A 24,635-nucleotide genomic window follows, 5' to 3' on the forward strand; every position below is an offset into this window, starting at 1 on the left:
AGGATCTTTACTGCATGTAGCCCATTTTGCACTCTTTACTTTTGTCTTTACATTTCATGTTAATTATTATATAACCAATACAATTGTTTAGTTCTATATATTGTGCAATTCATATTGTATATAGCATGTACACATAAAGTAAGGTAAGTTTTTTGTTAAGGTTCTTACAGGATTTACATAGAAGCTAAATGATTGATAAACTACTGTATTGCATTATTCTGTCTGAGTAACTGTCCAAACTTGGTTTAGTGGTTGCAATTGCATGACTGGAGGTATCAGATTTGGACAGGGACACTCCGCTGCTCCTAACAAACGAGGGGCTGTTGTGGGAAGGCGAGGAATTTACAGCATCTACCTTTCATCTACACAGGTGGGCCGACCGCGGATACGTGCACTTCACTTTGTGCCCAAGCCTTGAAGAATGTGCCGCACAGCTTCATTGTGAGGCAATTTGTAACCAGTCACAACAACCATCCAGGAAGCCCATCATCCCAGGAGATCTCCAGGTCAGACAGGATTCCTATTATACAGTATTTCACACACATACTATACAGTTGCATTGCACAAAGTCTGTAAGATCTATAGATAATGGCAGTATTTATGCACATTATGTGTTCATGTTTTATACTTGCCCTAAGTTAATTGTGTATATTAAGTTCAGACATTACAGACAGTGGGCTTATGAGACCAATGAACCGTCCAAGACAACAGAATCACTTTTATCATTAAATTTATTTTGTTAGTTTAGTTTCTATAGTAGGTGAGGAACAGTCACAAACTTAAGCATAGTTTTCAGAAGTCACAGTGTTTCAGACATGGACAAGAACATTTTCAGTTACACAAAAGAAAGAGGAATCTCCAAACACTCCTCTGCTCCTCCTAAAAAACTTCTGCTCTAAAGTGTTGCTTAGGTCTCCTCACCATTGCCCCATCTCAAAATGCAAACAAAACAATACTCTGCAACAAATAGATATATTTATATATAATATATATTTACTCTTTAAAAATAGAACTTCAGTCTAGATACTAACATCTGTACAAACTACAAAAATAAATTTTTTATATAAATAATTTATATGGCATGACATTAACATTTTTGAAATAATGTACAAACCAATGCAGAACTCCCGCTCCCCCAACAATTCTATTATAGCTGTCTATGGTTAGATAATGTGAATGATGCTTTGCTGTTTCTTTTTTATTCACAACTGCACAGTAGCTACTCTACACTTTACACAAAGCTGCCACTTCAATAAATGACACGAGTTTTCCCTGCATTTTTCACCTGGCAGTGATGAGACCAATACTGATCAATGTAATGCAATGCAGACGTATGGACCCAAAATAAACACAACACACTGATGAATTATGCTACAACTCCCTTTGCATTGGATTGAAAAATTCCCTTTTGAAAAAATAGAACATGAAGCACACGACTGTTGCACAAAATGTGACAGAGGTGAACCCAGCTTATTAGTTGAGCTTACAAAAACTGCAGAAAAAGTACCTCAGCACAGCTCTTTCAAGTAGTTTCAAACAGCAGAAGACACGAGACAACACAATGAATGAGTATTTACAATGGGGTTATCTATCTAGTCCATGGCGGAGACAATACACAAAATACTGAGCTTTGAGTAACATAGGCACAATGGTCGCCAAAAATGTGACTTGATGGGGGGGAGGAGATACTGCATTTTTAAGGCAAATCACTTAAAATTATTCTTGAAGTGTAGCAGCAAAAAAGAAAATACAAATAAAGATAAAACACTGACCATGTATGTTCAATAGTCTAATATCTTAATAACCTTATCTGTGAACACTTTTTACATATAACACATCTTATTCTGTACAATGTAGGGGCAAAAACACAAGTGTCCACAAACAAATAATCTTTTACATCTTCCACAAGAGTTTACCCATGTTATACAGTACTCTGTTTTTTTTAAATAGCTTCCCTCTTTTTAGTATTCAAATATATATATAAAATTATATAATTATTAAAACAATGCATTTGTCCTTGAAATAGATCCTCTCCTTGCTTTTGTGAAGACTATATACAGAGCTGTCAAGGTGCAGGGCCAGAGAGGTGACATGGTGCTCAGTGAAGCAGCAACAGGTTTGAAATTCAAATAGACCAGGCGAGACAAGGGAGAGGAGTCTAGCAATCTTTGGACGCTTGGATCCTCAAGTCACCTACAAACAGATAATGAAAACTTTGGTTAGAAAATGGTATCTTGACAGAACAGCTATGCAATGAACAATGATTATTTTAAATACAGTAGGGTGCTCACCATGTGTCTTGCCTTGCTGATGCTCGGTCATGTTCTGTGTTACTTCTAAGTCCTGGAGCTCCAGAGAGTCCCTCTTACATGAAGAAAAGTTTGTTTTGTCACTGAAAGTCCTTTTAGCAGCCTCAAAACAGTCCAACTCGCTGTCTGTGTCAAAACCTTCATGCATGTAGCCCTGATACGCTGCTCCCGGTAAAGTCGGGTGCACAGCCACGGTGACAGAAGCAGTTGCTGTCACCATGGTAACAGGTCCCTGTGCACCCTGTGCTGTTGGTAGGGCAGGGGCAGGCCCTTTAGTCCTGTTAGGCTGAGGTCCTCTGCTGCCCTGATGCCTGGGGCCGCTTTGACAAGTCCTCCCAGGGTAGAACGGCCTGTCGCCGGGTAAAGGCAGGCTGGTTCGTTTGTCTCCATCCCAGCATGTAACCTGGGACCCATGAGTTTGTGATGGCTTTACCCTTGCTGTTGTGTTTTCTTTGAAAGGCTTCACCACCTGTAACAAGGCAACATTAGGTTAGATTTACATTTTGACAAAATTATTTTATCTAGTACATTTTGAGCTGTAGGTATCCAACATACCGTGAGCTTTGGAAAGCTGGGATTTGTGCTAGCTTCCAGCAAGATGTGTGATGCAGGGGGTGCATTAGCATGAGATGCTAAGTATGCACTCCTTTCACAGTACTTATAGTCATCTTCATTGCCAGAGGAGGTGGTCACTTCCGAGTAGTACTCTGAGTCTGAGGATTCGGAGAAGGCTGGTGGGTGGGACGTCCTGGGGTTGTGGTGACCTGTGTAGTAGCCATGGTGGGCCATTGGAGGAGGCATGGAGGGTTCTGGAGAAGGCAGCCGGCTGGAGTTGTCCACAGGGCTGACCTCAGCTGGTGGGCCCATCAGAGACAGGAGCACAGGCAGCAGTACCAAACCATTCAGTATGCCCAGAACAGTGAGGATTGCCAGCACAGCAAAGAAATACCTACAAAAAATAAATAAAATTTGGTTAAGTTAGCCTATAATTCACTTTTGCTAACTTTCTGTTAGCATCACTGCGATCCTGCAAAATCTACATGATCTTCTTCAAGACATACTAGTAGAGCTATAGAAGCTAAGGCTACAAAACATACATAATTGTGGCATATGAGGAAGTGAAGTAGCAGAGTGGAGGAAGTAAGGGAAAACCCGGTGTTCCATAGTCAAGGAGTGAGGGGCAAATCTGATTTCCAACTCAGTCCAACTAAAACATGCTTTGATGGCTTTGCTGCAGTTACACAACCTTCTCGTGCTCTGCATTGGACTGTGTGTGCATGCATCTCAGTGGAGCTCTGAGGAGGCCACGGGTGGAGGCAGAGCCACAAGAAAGAGCTCCCCATGAAAATTAGAGGACTCCACTTAAACGCTAACAGAAAGCAGAACGAGAGAGACAGTGCAATGCTAACCGCTGGCCAGACTTAAAGAGTTAAAGGAGAAAAAAAAGAAGGAAAATAAGCCAAAATGGACAAGGATAATAGCTGTAAAAGTGTTGTGGAATGGTGCCTCTGTTCACTGAAACAACTCTTGCCACTACTTAACATGACAAAGGGCAATGTTCAGGAAAAACGCTTATCATTTTCACTGCTGGGCGTAATTTCATTGCCTTCACCAATGTCTTTGCTCTAACCACAACTGTCTTTCAACCCCACACAGACATTGAATTTGCGTGCCCAATCTATTGAAACTGCCTTCAAACACAAGCTCAACATAAGTCAAACTTTATCATTGATTTTCTACAACAACACATACGTCTAGTACAGCCACGAATCAGGACTCATAGGGACCTCCAACAGCGCCTCACTGTTAGGAATTCTGTTGTTTATATAAAATGTAATCTTTTCCATTTGTAGCAAGGGTCTGGGGAGCCATGTGTGTATGCGTGTGAGAAAGCCAGTGTTTACATGTCTCTACATATGTGCGTATTTGTCCGCACATTTGTGTCCCTCATGCTGAAAGTGTGTATGAGTGAGCAAAGAAAGAGCGGACTTGGAGTTAGTGCCGCTGTTTATTCAGTGCATTACAAGGCCAGGAGATGTTTACGACAGTATATTTATGCTGCTCCCCTGCTCTCCAGCTCTGGCTTACCCCTTTCACCTGCTTCAGCGAAGGCTAAACAGGACCTCCAACAGAGATGACCCAGTGTCTCTCCACACAAAAGGCCAAAATCAACACCTATTGATTGTATCTCAATATTAAGACATAGTAATAAAATCCAATGCCAGCCAGATGGCATCACCCTTTGCTTCTGTTTCTGTATGGAAAACTGTACTTTTGGAGTCATGAAGGCCTGCTGCAGGCAGTGAGATCAAGGTTGTGGTTTGGGTTTTTAGGCCGCGACCACATTCATCTGAAAAACATCAAGCTTTTTGCCTTTTTTCCACTCTGACCATGAAACATTGGTAGAAAGCACACATATTCATTCTGTTCACACATTCAGCCTGGGGAGACATGTCTGTTGGTGGGCCGATCGTCAGGGCTGACCAGTTCAAATTTAGACTCATTTTTTTCTTTCAAACATGAAGAAAGCCTAAATGAATGATAGGAATTTTTACACATTCCCCCATGTGTAGAAGTAGACGGGGTGAATAAGAGCGAGAGACACCACCCAGTGGGTAGCAGAACACTTCCATGTTTACGAGCAGCTGCTACACACCCTTGATGTTTTCCCCATTTGTTGTGCTCCGAGGTTAAGGAGACAGCAGATGCATGTGTGCACAGAGTGACAGAGCCAGATGCATGTTTGTCAATGTGTGCACGAGCATAAATAGGGGTATAAAATTTCCACCTGCATGGTCCCCTGACCCCCCACAAAGCAAAAGTGAGACTAGACAACTGGCACCACACACCAACAAGCAGCAGAAGCTATGGCGCTAAACAAAAACAAAGGTCTTCTGAAGTTGACATATGGGCAGTGAAGAAGAGAGTGAATGTGCCATCTACATGAACATATAGTACGTGCATTGAAAATCTATCCAGCATCTTACCTCATAATGAAGTCGAATTCGGATCCTGCCAGCATTAGAACACCCAACAGTGTAGAGATGGCCCCATCGACCACCGGGGCGAACATGTGCTCCAAAGCCACAGCTGAGCGTTTGTTCCTGTTGCCAATCGCCGTCAGGAAGCCCTGTGGTGGAGGCAGCACACGGAATGAGCTGGAGAGCTTGCTGATCACACAAAACTTACACTTGTGGGCTTTAACTGGCACCCTTTTGGAATTTCTGGTTTTGTAGCACTTTGTGAGTAAAATCCTTCCAGTGTGATGCCTAAACCTCCCGGTAATTCTTTAAGCTCACGCATTTCCATTTCAATTTAGATTTGTAGGGAGCATTCCAGGTGTTATTATAAGAAAGCAAAACTGAATCATAAAAAATAATTTGGAGACCTACCAGTGCGATGTGAACCGTGAACTCCACGCCGATGCCAACTGAAGCAATGAGGATAACCACTGGGATGGCGCTCAGCTTGATGCCGATCAATCCCATAATTCCAAACAACTCCACTGTCATCATGGCCAGAATAAACACCTGACAGAAAGAGATGCAAAGGAAACATTGTAAATCAAAATGTTCAATCTGAAAAAGAATTTGGTTTATGGGCTTGGAGACTGCATGTATGTAATGTGGCAGCCATCTTTTCTGTTCACCCCACACAATCTTTGACCCACTGCAGAGGATCCTGACCACGCGGCTTCGGATTACACACCCTCGGGCTAATACCACGCTCTTCTCCCTCTACTGCTTTTTTCCCTCTTTTCCATAAGTAAAACAAGTGAACAAAAACAGCCTTAAAAGGTCTAAAACACTGCATAGATTATACTTTTTTCCCACCAAAATGCACCAAGCCAGCTTCCCTTCCCTTTTTTTAACACCTAGAGTGTAAAATGTAAGGGTAAGCCACAACACAAACAACAACAGCCAGCCTGCTAATTTGAGCTTTTGATCACAGCAGGGGCTCTCACACCAGGGTGCAATCTCATTCAAAACAAAAAGTTGGTTTATAGCTACCTCACATACACGCTACATGAAGCCTTATTTCTGGTGTAGCAAAGATACAAAGTCGCTACCTCTTTTGATCGCATTCTGTTTCAAAAGATTTCCTCTAGCAGCTTAAATCAAACACATTCCAATTGGAAGCGGGCCTGTTGTTGTGCTTCACTTTACATTGGTCTATGTGGGGGCCCTGAGGTAGCTAGCAGCGGTCCCACCAGCTTGTGTGTGAATGCTTTTTAGACTTTCCCTCACACACATGCATATATCCCTGATGGATGGGTTGAGTAGGCCAAGGTCGCAACTGGGCAGATCTGTTCTGTCCTCTTCCATGTGACAAAAGCTGCAGAGGGAGTTGGAGGTAGAGGCTTCAGGAGAGCAAAGCCTTTCCTTCGTTCCTTTGCATTTCTCTTTCTATGGCCGACCCAGCCTGCATTAGAATGACAAAGGTCCTTGTATTTGTGTGTGCGAGCGGACTGGCCCTCCACAGAGAAAAAGGGGGCCCCCTAGACAGAATTATTGAGCTGTGCTGAGGGGAGAAAGTGAGACGAAGGCTGCTAGGTACTAATGATATTGTTGACGAAAATGAGCGTATAGAAGTAAAAGTGGACTTACAATGATGCCAGCGGTCCAAGGGTTGAGCAGGAGAATGGCACAGACCAGGAAAGTGCAAGCCAGGACGACGCTGATTGACAGAAGGAACCAGTGTCTAAGCCCAATGTACTGCTCCCAGAACAGGAAGGGGTAGCCATTTGGGTAGTTGAACACACCCTTGCGGCTGAACTCGTCACAAATGCCCCGCACACTCTCGATGGCCTCCACAAAATCACTGGCCTGTCGGAGACCGTTCAGGTAAAATGGGAACTGGGCAAACTCCAGAGGCTCTGCTGCTGGAACTGGAAAAGGAGAGAGAAAACAAGGAGGTTCATACTCTAAATGCCATAAAATTTGCCTTTACAGTGCCTGGCAAAGCGAAATTAGACATGCGTTTTCAGTTAAGGCTGCTTAAGGCCAAAGTAATTTGTTTTCCGAAGAGATACTTACTACGCAGATTCTCTCCGGTAGTGTCGTACTTGTCGTGGATCCACTCTCTTGGATGTGGATAAAAGTTGGCCTGGGACGCAGCATAGCCCAAAGGATCGTTGCTGACCCAGACTGTCAGGTAAATGTAAAAGACCTCGGGTGGGATGAGACCCTCCGAGTCCACCAGCCGACGAGAAGTGAGCTATAAACAAAAATGTTTCAAGCTGGTCAGAATAAGCCAATGACTTAACACATAGATAAACCTTTGATACACACATACCTGGCTGTAGTTAAATGGCTCTTTCTTGGAGCCTGTTTGGATTAGAAGTTTGTAGGCCAGGGCTCCATCCTCTGTGCCGTTGCGATAGCTGTCGGCTGTAATCCTGCCTGACTGCCAGTCTGCATCAAATGCAGCCTGAAGCCCTGTGAGGTAAAACACACTTGTAAGACTCTGTCATTCATAAAAAAATAGACTTTATTTTGACTAGAACATAGAAAGCGATGATGAATTAGTCAAATATCAAGTTTGCTTTTGTTTCATCTCATTTCGCGCCCAGCTGGTTCTGATTGACCTGTTGGCTGTTACTTCCTTCTGACCGGCCATGACAACTTCTAGCCTGGGGAACTTTCACAAAGATAACCTGTGACCCCCAACCTACCTAAAGTCTACGGCACCACCCCAAAGCCCAGGTGAATGGCACCACTGAACTTTCACTCACCCTTCACAAATTCTCACCCTTACACACTCATGTCCATGTGCCAATAGCTAGAATAATCATTGTTGAGTCTTTCAATAGCGATGAAAGACTCTAGAGATAAAAGAAATGTTTCTTGATCAAAACATTTAGTTCTTACCTCTTAGCCAGTCTTGGAAGTAGTGCACCCACATGCGGGGTAGCTTGTTGTTGCTGTCTCGAACCACATATTTGACTGAGTTGAATGCATTGTGAATCTGAATGAGTAGTCTCTGTGATCGGGCATAATCGAATCCATCCCTCGTCACCAAGTACATATTGTAAAAAGAGAAGTACTTGAACTGCGCGTCAATAAAGTCATACTCCTTAGTGTCTCGTGGCACAATGTCTGTTAGGTATAGTCCATCGTGCACCATGGTGGTCCCATAAAGGCTTAGTCCAAGCAGTCCAAGAAAAAGGACCACCACAATAGCTTTGCTCTTGGGCTTCAACAGCAGAGGGGCATATTTGTCCCTGGCAAAGCTTGACAGATTCCAATCCAAGAAAGGCAGAGGAACACACTTTTTCCCCGATTTGGAGTCTTCTACTTGGGCCAGGAGATCCCGCGTAGAGCTGGACGTGGGGGTGAAGAGTTGAGATCCGAAGGGGTCCGTCACGTTATTAGTTGGTGTTGGCGTCGTAGCTATAAAATAGAATGAGATAAAACAACTTAAATACGGACAGAAGTTGGTGCATCCACAAACACACTGAGCTTCCCATACCTTGTGCTTGAGAGTTATTGCAGATAATAACAGATGGGCTTGTGGATATCTGAGATGTGGGTGGGAGTATGGTGACAATGTGCTGTCCCGCTGCGTCACACTGTGTAAAAGCTTGCACGGTGGTAGTGATCTGGGTGCTTGTGGTGATAGTCGACCCTGTGGCATATTGGTGGTTTGGAGAAGCGGTAGAAGCGTGAGACTGCTCCGGGGCATCTGACAGCTCATGAGGGGAGAGGTGAATGACCCGATCAGAGCAGGGGCTGTACAGGCAGCACAGGACATCCAACCGCTTGTCCTCTCTTCGGTGGAGGTCCAAGCTCAGGATTGCAGGGAAGATGAGCAGCACCATGGCAAAGTTGAACACAACCACAACTGCTGCCTGTGGGAACATATAAATGTTTGATGTAAAAAAAAATGCTATACAGTACATTTGTTGCAAGTCAGTGCAAATCCCTCAACACTGCCATTGGATTCCAACTCACCCCAGCCTCCCAAGCTGACAATCTAACTAGCTCGCGGTTTCCACTGTGTGTATGTCAAGGACAGGCTTGTGTGTTTGTCAGACCACCCACAGTTACAGTCACAGATCAGAGCAAACCACTTCGATGTCCAATGATATACTATGCACTCCTCTACCCTCTTTTTGTCTTCTTTTGTAGCCTGTCTCTTTCTTAGATTAGTCCACAATAAAATACACACAGGGAAGCACGCACACAGGAATAGCCCTGTAGGTGCGGTGGCAATAAAAGTGGGAACAAAGAGTCGGAATAAATGTCACTTCCTTTAAGTCATCCTATTCATTTTCAAAGCAGCCCCAGACTCCGTGGTGGGCAATTGTGCTGACGTCTTTGAAGATTATATGCAAAACATACCTGCAATGAGAACGCCCGAAGTGCAGGGATGGGCACGAGGGCAGCCATGAAGAATGCAATCATGTTGTTGATGGAAGTCAGAGCCACGCTGGTGCCTGTACGGCGCAAGCAGTCTCCTGTCCTTTCCTGGGAAGCAAAAACACATTTAGAGAAGAAAACAAAAAGATAATGCACTCAAAGGGTCTTAAAGGCATACCTTAAAGGGAATGTTAGAGCCAGTTTCTGTAAAAGAGTGGGCCAACAGAAACATGTCGTCTGCACCAATGCCTAATGCCAGGAAGGGGAGCACCTGTGGCAGAAAAATTTAAAATTACAAAATGTAAGAATATGAATAAAATATATGAAAAAAATGAATAAAAAATACATGGTTTTCAAATATTTAAATGTTTTACCTGTGTAGTTGCAGCATTGAAGGACAGGCCCAGCAAAGAACATAGACCCAATCCGGCAGCCACCGACAGAGCTACCAGAAGTACACCAGCAAGCCCCACGGCACCCTGAGACTTTGCACAGTCCCACCTCAGCATGGTCACACAGGCATAGGCCAACTACAAATTAAAACACACATATATGAGTAAGCACAAACCTTTAGTATCATTTTAAATGAAAGCAAAGTATGCTGACCATTAGGAGGTATCCACCAGCAACCCTGATGACGCTGACGTCGGAAAAAGATTTCATGATGTCGTTGAGGGTGGTAGTGGAGAAAGCATGGATGGACTGGCTGGAGTTGGATGCGATACTCTCGTGGGCCACCTAGGAAATCAGCATAAATAACTTTTACAAAAATAAACAAAAACTAGATCCCGACAACATATTGGGTTGCCAGTGATTCCTTAGTGAGAAACCCATATTTTAACAGCTCCTTTGAAATGTGCGTGTGTGCGCGCTAGCATGTGTGCGAGTATGACAACTGAGGAGTAATGAGCACAGATGCCAGAGGTTGTGAGGTCAAAGGTGAAAATGGATAGGATCGGATGGCTTTGGAGGGGGCTTCTCTCTCCCCTGTGCTCTGTGGCACAAATTGACCAACGCTCCCCAAAAGCTCCTCTACCTGTGAGCGGTTAGTCATCACCGCCAATCTCTGGCACACATCTGTACTTGCTCTTTTAATGTGTCTTAAAAAAAACAACAAGCGGCTGGGTGTCTTTGTCAATTTTGAGTTGTGTAACCCCCCACTTCTACTCGTCCACATGTTGATGGCCAGCCTCCCCTCCTTGCTAGCGCTGTGGTGGGTGTCAACTATCAGGGCAACAGCTTGTTCCTATAACTAGGTCTCTGACAGTGAGAAATGATTGGCCTACCACACACACACAAACACGCACACGCACACACACACACACACACGCATACACACACATACACACACACACACACACACACACATAGACACACACACATACACACAGATATAAATAGTATACACCTAGTGCCCTGGAGTGCCCTGTGATTGGCTTTACAAGGCAGCTGAGGACTGATGGAATTCAGCTTTTAAATGTGTGCATGCAAATAGAAAATGTAGGAACTAGAATTTCCACTCACAACTCAATCCCTCGTTTGGCAAAACGCTATGTCCATTTTCTATTAAGCCCATTAAAATCAATGCACTCACTTCAACAAATTTCCGTTGCCAGCTCTCCAGGATGGCAGTGGCTTTTTCTTCATTCCAGTTGATGTCATGTATCTCATAGTCGTCCTTGAAGTGCTCATACAGTTGCTTAGAACTCATCAGTAGGAACATGGTTTGGAGAGCCTCAGCACTGTAAAGCAAAAAAAAAAACGGGTTTGCTTTAATCCCTGTGTGTGAGCTTCATCTCCTGAAACACGCAAAACAAATGGGAAGTTGTTACGTTTTCGCGAATGGCTACAGGTGCCATTTTATTCCACAATTTGTCAGGCTGCCGGTGCGTGTGCCAGTGTAAACAGCTTAAAGCAGGTGTTATCTCTCCTACTGTCTGTCTAGACTGTGATCCCAGATGTCCTCGGGTTTTCTTGGCACAGCCACACTGAGCTCAAATTTGAGGAAACTGTCATAAATCATATCTCGAAGTTGAACGTAACGTGTGGCTCTCTGCGGATACAAGTGGATATCTGCCTTCATTTAAAAGTCTGTGGGATTCTGACCAATACTGTCACCCTATTTGTTTTTCTGACAATGGCTGGTGGTTCTCAAATTGCTGGTTTAGCCAATGCTTTGACCTGGAATAGTCCTGCTATAGACCTGTATTAATACTTGAACAGTCTTTCGCTTTTCCTCTGTGTTTGTCACAAGGGCCTACAATAATCATGCACAATCTAACATATTTATTTTGCGACATTATTCAGCACCATACAAAGCTAAGCGGACAAAGCCAAGACTTGCACACACACCTTAAAAGAGTGTCCTGGCTGTTCTTGACCCGCCCCCCCAGGATCAGCTCCTCCTGCCAGTGCATGAACTTCCTGCTGAAACCATGGCAACCACCCTGGAGACGCCCAGCAATGTCAGGGCTCTGAAAAAAAGGGGGAGAGGAAAAAAAAGTTAACCATTTCCACTTGAAAACACAATATTCAGTACAGCTTAATTTCAACTTACCTCTCCGAGCTCCTTATTGGGTGCACTAAGAGGGCAGTCGGGGTCTGAGGGGTCTAGACAAGGCCTGTTCATGTATGCATGGCCCACCTGTGAAGCAGAGGTAGTGTTTCTTAGGAATACATTTTATGTCGACATTAAAGTAGCCATCCAAGCTGTCATCGCACATTGTTGTTGCAGAGTTACGTGACACAATATCCATAATGCAAGAAGCCACGATGTGTAAAATCACTGCGGTCATTCATCTGACTGAGATTTACATGTTTTGCTAATACAGCCTTCAACCAAAATGCATGGCAACTAAAAAATGGGTTTCAAATTGAATGCAACACACTGTATTGAAATGGTATATCGTCATCACAAATATTGTAGTCTAATATTGTGCAGCTCTAGTACAAACAAACCTACCTGTGCTTTGTCCAGCATCTCCTTAAAGCCTTCCAGTGATGTGAACTGGCTTAGCTCCTCCATGAGTTTGACCGGGTCCAGATTCATCCACTGGATATCTGGCATTCCCCTGGAGAGAGGAGAGGCACACTTTTAATGAGCATAGAACCCAAAGTATATTCAATTGCAAACCAAAGAATGCTTTCAATTGGTTCAAGTGCATGAGGCGAGTGGCAGTTACAGGGTAAAATAGCGTTTATTATCCTGTTTCACGCTGCCACAATGCACAGGGAAAAGGCACAGTTGCACCCCCTCCTCAATGTCTTACACTAAGTCATAACGATTACCTCTGCCTCTCCAACATCTTGATAAGAAGGGAACTGGGCACCGGGTGGGAGTGCATCGCAAAGGTGTGTGTAGGTTAAAAAAAGACTTTGGAAGAAACCTGTCCCCGTATTGCTGTGGCTTTAGAACTAAAACTAGTGCAAAGGACCACACTGAGCAGAGAATACATACCGCCACATACCAGTGTCCTTTCTCCTTACACTCTAAAGACACACTCTTTTGCAAGCTACTTTGAGTGAACTAGATCCTTTTTTGTTTTATCGTATTGTTCTCTGCACCCTCATATTTCGCACCCTCTCCTTCACCTCAATACATTCACATTAATTGCATTTTGCAGTGGATCCACACTAGCACTTGCTGTGATAATAAGTACTTAATAAATCAGAACAGATGCTGAAGACTCGTCTTAGAACGTGTGAGCCATCAAAAGCCCCTCGAGCCCTTTCTCTGTCACCCTGCTCTTACACAGGCCAACTAGGAGACTGAAGTATGGGAAACTTGGATTTGTTTCTCAATGTGCTGGCTTGTCATGCAGCATACCAATGTCTCTTCTTGTTATAAACATAAATAAATTGTTTGTTTGTAGAGAAACATCTGCTGTGATCTAAACTATATAAATGAGCGAGTCAATTGAAAGATCACTTCTCAGGAGGTAAAAAAAAAACATCTTTGAGTGACTCAATTTCTCAAAGAACTTTGTCCAACCAAAAGAGGGGGAAAGTGGTCCAAAAGCGCCCAGACTACACTGTTAACCATCTTGTAGCTTCTCTCTGTCTTTCTCTAGGGACTTGAAGCTTGAATACTGCCCATTTTATTTGTTGGACAACTTGGGAGCTGGGAGCCCGGGGCATTACCATGAGAATGCTGAGTGTTAGCCGTGAGCGGACAAAGCTGCCCCCCCAACCCCACCCCCCCTCCTCCTCTAGGGCCCCTGCACTGATGGACACTCACTCGTAAACTGAAAGAATGCTTACCATTGTCTGACCCAAAGGGCTCCCTTGCCACCACCGCCACCACCCCCTCTGCTCTACCAACCCACCACCCAGCCATCTCTCCCTCCTACAAACGCTCTCTGGGTCCCAAAGAACTCTATTACTGAGCCGGGCCGCTGTCTGTCACTGCAGCCCCTGACACTATAACTGTATGTCTCCATTGGTGCCCACAGCCAAGCAGCTTTCTGCTAAATGTGAACTAAAGCAGGACTTACGGCAAATAGGCGGAGCCTCCCTGTAGTTTGGCCCCTTCCCAAAAACAGTCCAGTGGGGTGATTATCATGCAGGGAAAGAGTTTGTCAATCATCTGGTGTCAGAAAAGAGAAAAGTTGGTTTTATATTGCTCCAATGTAAACACCAATGTAAATCCATGTTATAAACTTACCCTTTCAATCATAACATTCTCAATGATAGGAACTCCTGATTTGTAGCATATTTTATTAAGATCCCATGATCTGTACAAGAACATGTGAATGTTAAGCATGTCAGCACTCCAATAGGTATCCCATCAATAGGTGTCCCAGTATTAGAAGCACACTTACTTTCCAAACAGTGACACCTGGACTTTACTGGCGGACAGGGCGGCTTCCATATGAACCAGCAGAGCCTCCTGTGTGAGGATATTAGTGCCCTCTTCTTTGGGGGTCTGTATGAGCATCTGTGAGGTGAAGACAGACTCCTCCCCTTGCTTCTCCCTGGTGTATCGCAGCTCCTGACTCACGCGGCTGCCAGCTGAAACACAACAAACACTAATGGCATTAGGAGATACATTCTGATCTTTGTACTTCTTTGTTCATATCCACACACTTTTACAAGAACACACACATTCATAAGGAGCTACGCCCTTGGCCCTCGCCAGTGTTGGTTTTGAAGGCACTTCACACAGACCCACGTCTGGCCAAGAGAAATGAGTAACACAGATTCTCATTGGTTCTCTCTGCCAAACAGATGTGCCCTGTTAGTTAGAATAACCAGCCTCCTGATGCCCCAAAATGTCTTTAGCACTTCAGTCAAGAGCAAAGTTTTGTATGCTGAATACGAATGTATAGAGATAGATAGTGGGGTAAAGAAAGATTGAGAGCTATGTTGTGCTGTGCTGTAGACTCCAGCCCCCTAATTACAGGAGGTTGCCCTGAAAAGAGTTTGCCAGCCGGGGGGATCTGTGCCTGTGCCAATTGGACATAAAACATGCCGCGCTGGATCACAGAGGGCCCGTCTGCCCCCTCTTGCTCCTCCACTACATGACAACCCAGTTCAGAAAGGGAGGGGTACAAGCAGCAACTTTGAAAACTTCTTAATTCTAACCCCAAGACACCCGTATACTACGGAAGCATATCTACTTCTACGCTCGGCTGTCTTTCTGATAATTTCTTTCCCTCTTTCTGTCCATGTGCGCACCTCCCCCAGCCCTGAGCAGGCTCCTATAATTGATGGGGAGAAAAGAAAAAACAAACTATTCAGCCTACGCCGCTAAAAAGTGTGAGATCAGGTTAGAATGTGGGCGTCAGAGATGCAGTCCAATATTTCTAGCTTCACTTTCAAGGCTTTAATTATCTACGCAGGGTCTGCCTATATCAGGTCACCTCATTTATTTGGATTTAATTTTTTTCCTGACGTTTGGCTCAGGAAAAAAAATACCCCTCAAATCATTAAGCATGATCTTTGTAGATGTTTTGCTTGTGAAGGTCACAAGACGGGGAGTTCTCTTTGTGCCTCTCCCAAGCCAGCATAAATGGCGTGGGTTTATGTTATAAATCACTGCAGTATAATTGGCCTAGGCTTTGTTGTGCTGGCCAAAGAAGATATGGCAAAAGAGCAAACGGCACAGAAACAGCAGTCCAATGTGCATTAGTTGTTGGGATTTATGTGAATGGTTGTTCGCACTTATTCTCCAAGGGGAACTCGACTCTCTTTGCTCACACTGTCAAATACACTAACAATGAACAAGTTTCGAATCCGGACGAGCTCCCCACGACTCCACTCGGGTTCCTGTCGCAGGTTTCTAATCAAAAAATCCTACAAGAAAATGGAAAGCCCTTCCTCTTTTCCTTTGGAGGACTTCTTCTGACATCTGTTAAAACCTTTTTTGACATTTCGTATGTTAACCTCTGCAGTGTGGGGTTTTGATCCCAACAGGAATTGGGTGGCTCGGAGAGACTCTGGCTCTGTAATTACAGGCCTCCTGAAGTAAATTATAGCTATTTGTGTCTCGTTCCTCCCATCTGGACCACCCAGGCTGCTCCCTCTCTCCTCTTTCTCGCCTTCCCCTTCAACCCTGGTCCGGCCCCAGACACATAGCTCCAAGCTCCCTGCTTCTGCTCTCACTTTGTGCCGCCCGCTACTCCTTGCCTTATGAGTTTTGATCTAAATTCATTTTGCTATCCAAGTTTGTCCTCCCTTTTCTCACTCTCTCTCATCCCTACTAACCTCTGTGCGAGTACTTGCATTCTACAGTCACAGCCTTAAAGAGACAGTTCCCGGAATTTTTTCCCACCACTGAGAAGAAAGCGCCTTTTAGTGTGGAAAACAGAATTTAATACTGCAGCGGTTGGTGATTTTACTACATGAGTAATGTTGCAAAATATTAGACAAACAGTGAGCAAAATATAACTTCCTGTACTGCAAGAAAGGGAAAGAACGTGAAAAACATGAACAATATTGAGAATGACAAGCCATGGTGTAGTTTAATGTGTTATGTGGCGTAGTGTAGTGGCTAAGTGTCACAACAAAAGCCCTGATTCATTGTATCTCAAAAATGCAAAATATCTGAAAAACACTAGGTTGGAAAACATGTCTGATTTAAGATGTGATGTTAAAGATTTGATTGAGATTCTTTTGAGCTTTAGTGGTTTTCTCTTGATTCAGGCCATACTAGGTCAGGACGGGCCACCTTCAAAGTTCAGTGTGGTAGATTAGCTGGATTAGGGGGCCACTGAAAGACCCCACGCTGATCTGGAGGAAGACTCGAAATGACAAGAGCTGCAAGTGACAAGTATGCCCTTACCAGCTTATAAGATGCTAGAACTGGAAAGATTTGTCATCTTGTGGCCTGACATTTTCTTTCATGTGTCAAACATTTTAGTAAAATGAATGAATTATTATGTTTAATTATGTTTGTGGCACATTCACACCTAGGGTTGTCTGCAACCTGAGAATCAGACTGTCGGGACCATAGTCCTACCCTGTGCCAATGTCAATCCAGGGCTCAGCCTCAGAGCTGCCCCAGCAGATGGGCGCTGCTTCATACAGTCCACAGCACTCAATGCACAGGCTTTTGTCATTCAGCTCAACTTCTTTCAGAAGTTTCCCAACAAACAGTAGTATAAAATAAAGGAGAGTTTCTTTTTTTCAACAAAAGCAAATGGACCAAAACTTTCCCAGCGTCTAAGACAATGGGCGAGCGGGCTGTGGGAGGGTGAGGTTGGAGGCACACAACAGAAGCTGGCACTTCTGCCTTACCTATAGAACACATTGTACACATTGTGCACACTGTATCACTGTATTGCCATGAAACTAGTCTAGTTTTGTGTGATATAGCCACATTGTGAACATTTACAAATGATTCCTGCCATCAAAACATGGCCATCCTGAGTTCACACTTAAAACAATAAAGTACATCTTGATAAACAAGATGAAAAATCAGTGTTGCTTACACTCTATTCAGATGTGCCAGTGGTGCTAGCCACCACACATAAATTTCCACCAGGGTTGGCATTTAGGCACTTTGTATTTCCATATGTATAGGCTTGCCTCTGCTAATTATGCTAATCATGGGCAGTGTTGGCCACTGTGAAAAATAGTCACATTAGACACTCCACTGACCGCTAATACTGCTTAATGTGTGGTTGAAACATACATTCATCCCTGACTGAAAGGCAAAATTTTTCCACGTTGCTGGTCTCTTTCACATGAGAAATGAATTTATTGAGCCCAAGAACCATTTCTTTTTTCCCTCCCAAGTACCAAGAAAATGTTCAGTCTCTCTCTATCTCTCTGTCCCTACACTTTTATACTTTGATGGTGTAAAGACAGTGGCAAATGGGGCAGACTCTGAGGTGACTGGTGTTGCTTTATTCCGTGCACAGAAAAGGTTGGACTTGGCTGAGAGAAGAAAGACTGCCCCACTATATTGATGAAGGTTTTCTGTTTCCCAGTTTCTATTACAATAGTGTGTCTTAAAAAGCGCTACTCCTGTACTACAGATGCCGTCACATCATGTTCCAAAGTAAGGCACATTTACTTTCATGATAGGTGGAACTGTATAATACTACATGCTTCCTGTGCCTGTGGATGCCAGAGTGTCCTGGTTGTCATCTGCACTGTACTGGCTGCATGCGTGTGTTTATTTGCTGGGGGTGGCCTGGCTCGAACTGTTGAAGGATGTGCATTGGGGGAAGAAGGGATGTAAGGAGCAGGACTTGGACTAAGGGATGGTGGAGAGGGGGTGAGATAAACATTTGGAGGTGACCCAGGTTGACTCTGGTCTTGTTTGTTCTCTCTACCAGTGAGGTCTTGGGCCCTGAGCACGGGGAGTTTATTTATCTAGCTGGGGCACCACTGTGCACTATTCACCTCCAATAATGCCTCATAGAGCTGCCTTTCTCTGTCTGAACTGGGCTGCTGTGTGCGCTCACATGAATTATAGCATTTACCTGCTGTGCCGCACAGAAACTGCCCACATGAGCATATGCTTATTGGCAAAAACTCAGCCACGTTTTTGTTCCTTTCTCTGTTCTAATCAAGGCGTTTCTCAACTTTTCCCCATCTGCTGAAGGTCCTGTCTGATTTCATTGCGGGCCGCTGTAGATTGTAAACATTCACGCTATGTGACTGTGTATGGTCCTGCGCTCCCCTTTACAGTCCTCTTTTTACATGGCCTTTTTTATGGCACATGTGGTGAGCCTGCTATCCACATAAGCACGGTCTCCCTGCTCTCATATTTAGACAGCTTGAGTGTGTGTACACGTCTGTCATGCTTCACCTAAACTCTGCCAAGAAAGGATGAGTTTAGTTAACGTAAGAATAAACACCAGCACTTTCACCTCAACGCCATTCTGTCCGGAACTTTCTCTAAAAAGCTTTGACTATTTAGACAATTACCCCACTGTGAATGTCATGCTTAGGTAGCTTCCTCTCTGCCTGTAAAAGTCAAAAGAATTCACTAACTGCTTCATCCTTTGGGGCATGAGAAAGTTGTTGTTTTTTTACTTATAGAAAAAAAACAGCAGTTTAGTTAAGTGTCAGCTTGCAGTAAACTTTCCAGCCTGTTCCTGTCCCAACCCCCAATGTCTCGCTTCATCCTCTTCTTCTTCCTGCACCTCGTTTTACGAGCCTTTTCTAAGCTCCAAAACAATGCAAAGTTGCTCAAAACTTATACAGACATATAGACTCGTAAAAGCGGAAAAAATAATCAAAGTGGTTCAATACACACAAACCAATTACACTATCAAGTTATTATATTCATATTTTTTCTTGGAATTACTTTACTAATGCGAATGAAGTCAAAAATTCAATACTCTGTCTTCTACAACTTCAAGATTACTAAAAAAATACATATGAATGATAACATACTGGACAGAACAGTAACTTAAGCTGGTCTTTGATGACATGTCCTATATTCTTTCAGTTGCGATGGTACTAGTCAGAGGTACATCCTAATCCTCATGTCAGACTAAACACACAGATTCTGTTCTTTAATCCTCACCTGCGCAGGTGAACCCACAATAGCTGCATGCCCTCTTACTTATCTGCTAAAATCATTTTGTTATTGTGCAATAATAAGGGATGATCAAAGTGAACAGGTTAGTATGTTGATGACACAATTACGGAAAAAATCTAAAATGTTGTAAAAAAAAAAAAGTTGTAACACTCCATACACTTGGTCGTACGATTTCCAGGCGCATTAACATGACAAGCTCTAAATACTGTAGACCCTATGGAGACAGGATATTTAGCTGTTTGCAAATGATGTGGCAAAGCCTAATTAATTGTTATTCGTTAATTGTAAACATTGAAATTGCGTATTCAACTTGATTGCATGCAATTACTTATGCAGCCCGACTATTGACATCCTATTCTGATCTCATAGGGAGTCTTTTGCGGCGCGACTTAACAGTGCAAGGAAACAGCCAGGTAAAGGAACATAAACACAGGGAGACAGCAGGGCACGGAGTCAGGAAATACAGGCGGGTGGACAAATGGCTTGCACCAGGTGTCAAAGATGACAAGTGTGGACAGTGTGAATGACTGAAGTGGGGCTTATATTGGAAAGGAAACATATGCCGGCTAAGTTTTCACCTGTTTATTCTTCACGGGTTCGGTGTGAAGGTTTGTTTACAGGATACATGCAAAAAATCTGTCTTGCACAAAAGAAAAAAAACTGTAACAAAAACTGGTCCAATATTCGACTTAATGACTCTACTATAACCATCTCGGTGAATTTTTGGTCCATGAAAAGGCACTTTAATTTGCCCACAAACAAATACATTGCAGACCTTTTCCACAAAAACGAATTCTGTTTTCTATGAAGCCTTAGTAAACAGTATTTGCCACACCTCACAAAAAAACGTTTGCACATTTCTGTAGGTCTATTCCCCACGCCTGCTGCCTAGCTTATGTGCATCGGTGCATGCTATTCTGCATAAGATAGAGGCTGAGGGGAGAACTAACCTCGCCTTGTTACCAAACCACTTTACTTTCCATTGAGGCCCTAGCAGCTTTGTCAATGGGCTATTGGTGAAAACAAGGCAGGCAGAAACTTTAGAAACACGGCCACGGCCCCTTAAAGGCACAGCATTCCTTTTTCTTTTTTTGCCGGGTCCCCCCCAACTGCCACCCCATGTCCGCTCGGCTCTCTCAATCTTAGTGCAAAACAACTGGCAATCAAACATAGAAACATCTCGTCTAAGATGAGAAAAGGTCACTCAGGAATCCTTGAATAATAGTCGGACAACATGTGAATAAAATTGCAAATGGTTGTCTATATTATTTTAGTTTTTTTTTTGCCTAAATTCTACATACATTGTTTTAAACTAATTTTATCTTCACAGTTCATCCGCATGTTTTGAGCTCATACCTGGCAATGGGTGAGCCAAATGCTATCGTGCTTTTGGGAGTGTGCTAAACAGGTGGGTAAACTTTTTTTTTCTGGTGAGGTGATAGTGGTGGAGCAGAGGGGTAAAAAAAAAAAAGGTGGGGGTTTTAAAGGAGGTGGTGCCTACTTGCCTGCCTTGCCTCTTGTTGAATAGAATCCAAGAATAGTTAGGGACCACACAGGGAGTCAAGAGAGAGAGAGAGGCAGGGAGAGAGAGAGAGTGAGAGAAGGGGGGAGGGGCCAAAGTTCTCAAAGATGGCTAACCATTCACACAGTCCATCTGCTGTGGGGATCAAGCCTGGGGGTTTAAATGGATTTTGGTATGAAATGCTAAATAAAATGCTGCCACCACACAGCGTAAAATAGGAGTGTTTATGTGTTTGCTCATTAACAAACTAGCAGACGTGAGCAGAAAGGAGTAAAGTTGCGAAAATAGACACAATTTACTCTCAAAGGTGCATTTCCTTCTTTTTTTTTTTAAAGTAACCACAGCGTCTACCTAGAATTTATGTGCAATGAATGTACAGCACAAAGAAGATCAATGCCAAACAAGGTCAACCAAGCTCTCATAAATCCTTCATCTGGCCTCTGCACTCTTTCATTGAACACGTAGTGCCCTCCCATGGCACACATCTGACATGGCCACCCGTGTAGGACTGTCACTCACACTCTTTTTAGCACCGCAAGAATGATTCCAGACAGTCACTACACAGATAAGAATGCTGCTGGCATCAGGAGCAAAAGATGTCCCAGATAAAATGAAAACACGCTTTACTCACCTTCTACCCATAGTTGTTCAATGTCCGTTTCAATCGCTGCCACCCTGAGTCCCACAGAAAGTGCTCCGAATACTAAGAGTCCGATAAAGAGGACTTTCCCACAGTGCCTCTGGATGTGGCATCCCAGCGAGAAGAGGAGAGCCTGGAACCTGGCACGGATCCACAGGGGAGCTTTCTGACCGACAGCTTTACCCTGCACCAGAGAGAAGGATAGTGTTAGCAACTAAGCATTGCCATACAATCCTGCACTTTTAGACTAGGACGATAATAATACCAATGTAAGGTAACAACTATGCTATACCACACATGCTCAGACCATCTGTCTATGATTGTACAATACAAAACACAGGCGTTTTGAATCTAGTTTTAATAGTTACAATAACTTTGAACAAGCAGTAAAATGTTGTTTCTATTGATACGTCCAAAGACCATCGTTTAAAGTGTGTTGCTCATGACAGAGATTGACCATTTACTCCAACTGACTACATTGCCTGTGAGAAACAGGGTCATAATGCCAACACAGTTTCTCTGCATTTACTTAGTTTAGAAAGCAGTGAGTCCTATCTACTCCACTATGTGCTTAACAGCCAACAAAAATAATCAAAGTATTGGTCCTTGTGTGTTTGGTAGTGATAGAAGTAGCCTAACGTCAGTGGCTAGTCTGGTGTCCACTCCAAACTACTGTATTAAAACTGCTGCACTGAACTGTGCTCCAAATGTCAGTGCAGCACAAGATATTGCACTGGTGTTGTGGTTTCTGTCGAGCTGCGCTGAAACACGTCCAAGCATCCGGGCGGTCCAAAGATGCTTTGTCAGATCAAACTCAATCAGTGAATTCCTTTTACAGGACCCACCACATTTCCAAACACTCAGCCCTGGGCCAGTGCGCTTTCTGAAGCTATGTACCATTCCCCAAACACGCACGACACGAGAGAGTTGCATTAGCAGTAAAACTCTGAACCTTTGTGAAATATTTGGAGATCAGAAAGCACTTGGTGCTGATTCTCTCTGATTCAGCCATTCAGTCCGTCTATATTGTTTGTCCTTTGATTTTACGCAGAGAAAGTGCCTACATTCCGCTGTGGTTCACTCCGGTGGTCTCAGACCCCAGACGGAGCTCCCTCTTCAGCCTACACTTCCACATGTGCCTCACTCACAATTCTGGCGATCAATCTTTAAAACTAGACAAACAACCAGTGCTGAATGAAAGCTCTCCTCACAGTGTAACCATAAGCATCATGTCACCTTTGATATCTGTTTAAGTGCGAAAGCGGCGTGGCAGTAGCTGGGTCTGCGGAGGAGCTCCCTGCTCGTGGGTTGTTGCTGCTGGGAGCGCGTATAACTCGGGGGTAAATCTCCAAACACGCTGGCCCCCGGGACCCCGCGATCCGAGGCCATAGTCCAAAGACTGAGGGGTAATACTTCGGGCAAAGCAAAGCGACGTATAGGAACGCTGTGAGTTCAAAAACAGTAATCCAACATAGAAAGGGGTCGCATCCAGCGACACCGGCGACAAGTTGGAAGAACGCTTTCTAGTCTTCCTTAGAGCCAAAGAAGTCTCGAAACTCCATCCCAACATTATGCGCCAAAATCCGTATCGATCCTCTCGTCTTCATTCGCTCTGGTAGTGTGTGAAACAACGCGCAGACAGCCGAGCAAAGTCGTAGTAGAAGTTGTAGTAGTAGCGGTGTGCGTCTGAGTTGTCCGTGTCAAGTCTAGCTCCGATCTCGTAGCGGTAACATTTGGATCTGTTCGCCTCTCGGCAAATCCTGAAAAGGGAGGTTTGATGGAAAAGTGCTCCGGCTCCCATTGGCCAAGGAAGAGGCAAATTACTTTGCAAACATCGCCTATTATTAGCTGCTAAGCAACAGCTCACCAAAGTGGAGAGAGAGGGGGGACCACCCAGGCTGCCGCTGCCTGGGCTGGAGCAGGGGAGGGGCTGAGGGGGAGGGAGAGAGGAACTCTTTCAATAAACTCTGCTCACACACACATGCGGCTGCCTGGCCGCTCACTGCAGCCTCTGAGCTGTGTTCCCAGTCACCGGGCCCCTCAAGCACCCTCAAGACGTCACAATTATAATCTCCCAAGTCATGCCATTTATTATTAGGCTCTGTTGTAAATGGCCTATAGCCTAATATGAACATGCCTCTAAACTCAACTTTTCCATTTGCATACATGACCATTGCAGCATTAAAGTTGTTTCTATTTACCAGTGATTCCCAAAGTGAGGTCCAGCCTCCCCTGAAGGGTCCTTAAAAGTTCCCCCAAAGCTGATCTTTAAATTTTGATTTTGAATGACCTGAAATGTTGATATATCTGCCTACTTTTATTAGTTTAAAATGGTATTTAGCTTTGTAAATGAATTAATTACTATTCATAAGGGGGTCCCCATGACATTTTCAGATCAATAAGGCAGCAATTCAACATTGCAATTCTTTACATGCCCATTTAGATTGGGCCTATATTGGCTAGTACGACGGAGATTGTCCTGGTGCTTTGCTGTCAGTGCACTGTAGGCAGCTTAGTGCTTGTAGAACTAACAGCTGTACCGTCCTTCACCCTGTGTCGCCTGAAGCTTCTAAAAGTTGGTTGATAGGTTTCTTTACACCTCAGAAAACCCAAGCCCTTTGCCCAATAAAAATAAGCTTGGACATATTAGTGGTTAGCTCATGAGTGCAAACACCTTGAAGGAGGTCCGCCTCAGTGCGACAGCTCCTTATCTGTGCAGACTTTTTGGAAAGTTTCCACAGTCTGCCATGCATGATTTCATAAGTTCAGACAGAGCTCCGCGTCAGAACTCTGAATGAAAGAAAGA

The 24,635-nt window shown here is 44.0% G+C and overlaps 1 protein-coding gene across 1 annotated transcript; it reads right to left on the reverse strand.

Moving 5' to 3' along the window:
• Nucleotides 1–724: 724 nt before the first annotated feature.
• Nucleotides 725–23,639, reverse strand: ptch2 (patched 2). The gene is made up of 23 exons (XM_079568942.1): nucleotides 23,066–23,639; nucleotides 21,821–22,013; nucleotides 14,491–14,680; nucleotides 14,334–14,403; nucleotides 14,164–14,255; nucleotides 12,633–12,741; nucleotides 12,228–12,314; nucleotides 12,023–12,144; nucleotides 11,265–11,412; nucleotides 10,277–10,408; nucleotides 10,045–10,200; nucleotides 9,849–9,941; nucleotides 9,653–9,778; nucleotides 8,781–9,159; nucleotides 8,180–8,701; nucleotides 7,605–7,747; nucleotides 7,346–7,526; nucleotides 6,917–7,197; nucleotides 5,702–5,839; nucleotides 5,297–5,439; nucleotides 2,865–3,258; nucleotides 2,292–2,778; nucleotides 725–2,193 (listed from the first exon to the last, which is right to left on the reverse strand). Exons 1-23 carry the CDS (start codon nucleotides 23,216–23,218, stop codon nucleotides 2,159–2,161), a joined length of 4,374 nt encoding a protein of 1,457 aa, XP_079425068.1. The 5' UTR covers nucleotides 23,219–23,639; the 3' UTR covers nucleotides 725–2,158.
• Between the last annotated feature and the right edge of the window lie 996 nt (nucleotides 23,640–24,635).

This window comes from Gobius niger (genome assembly GCF_951799975.1).
Source record: "Gobius niger genome assembly, chromosome: 13".
Taxonomy (NCBI): Eukaryota; Metazoa; Chordata; class Actinopteri; order Gobiiformes; family Gobiidae; genus Gobius; species Gobius niger.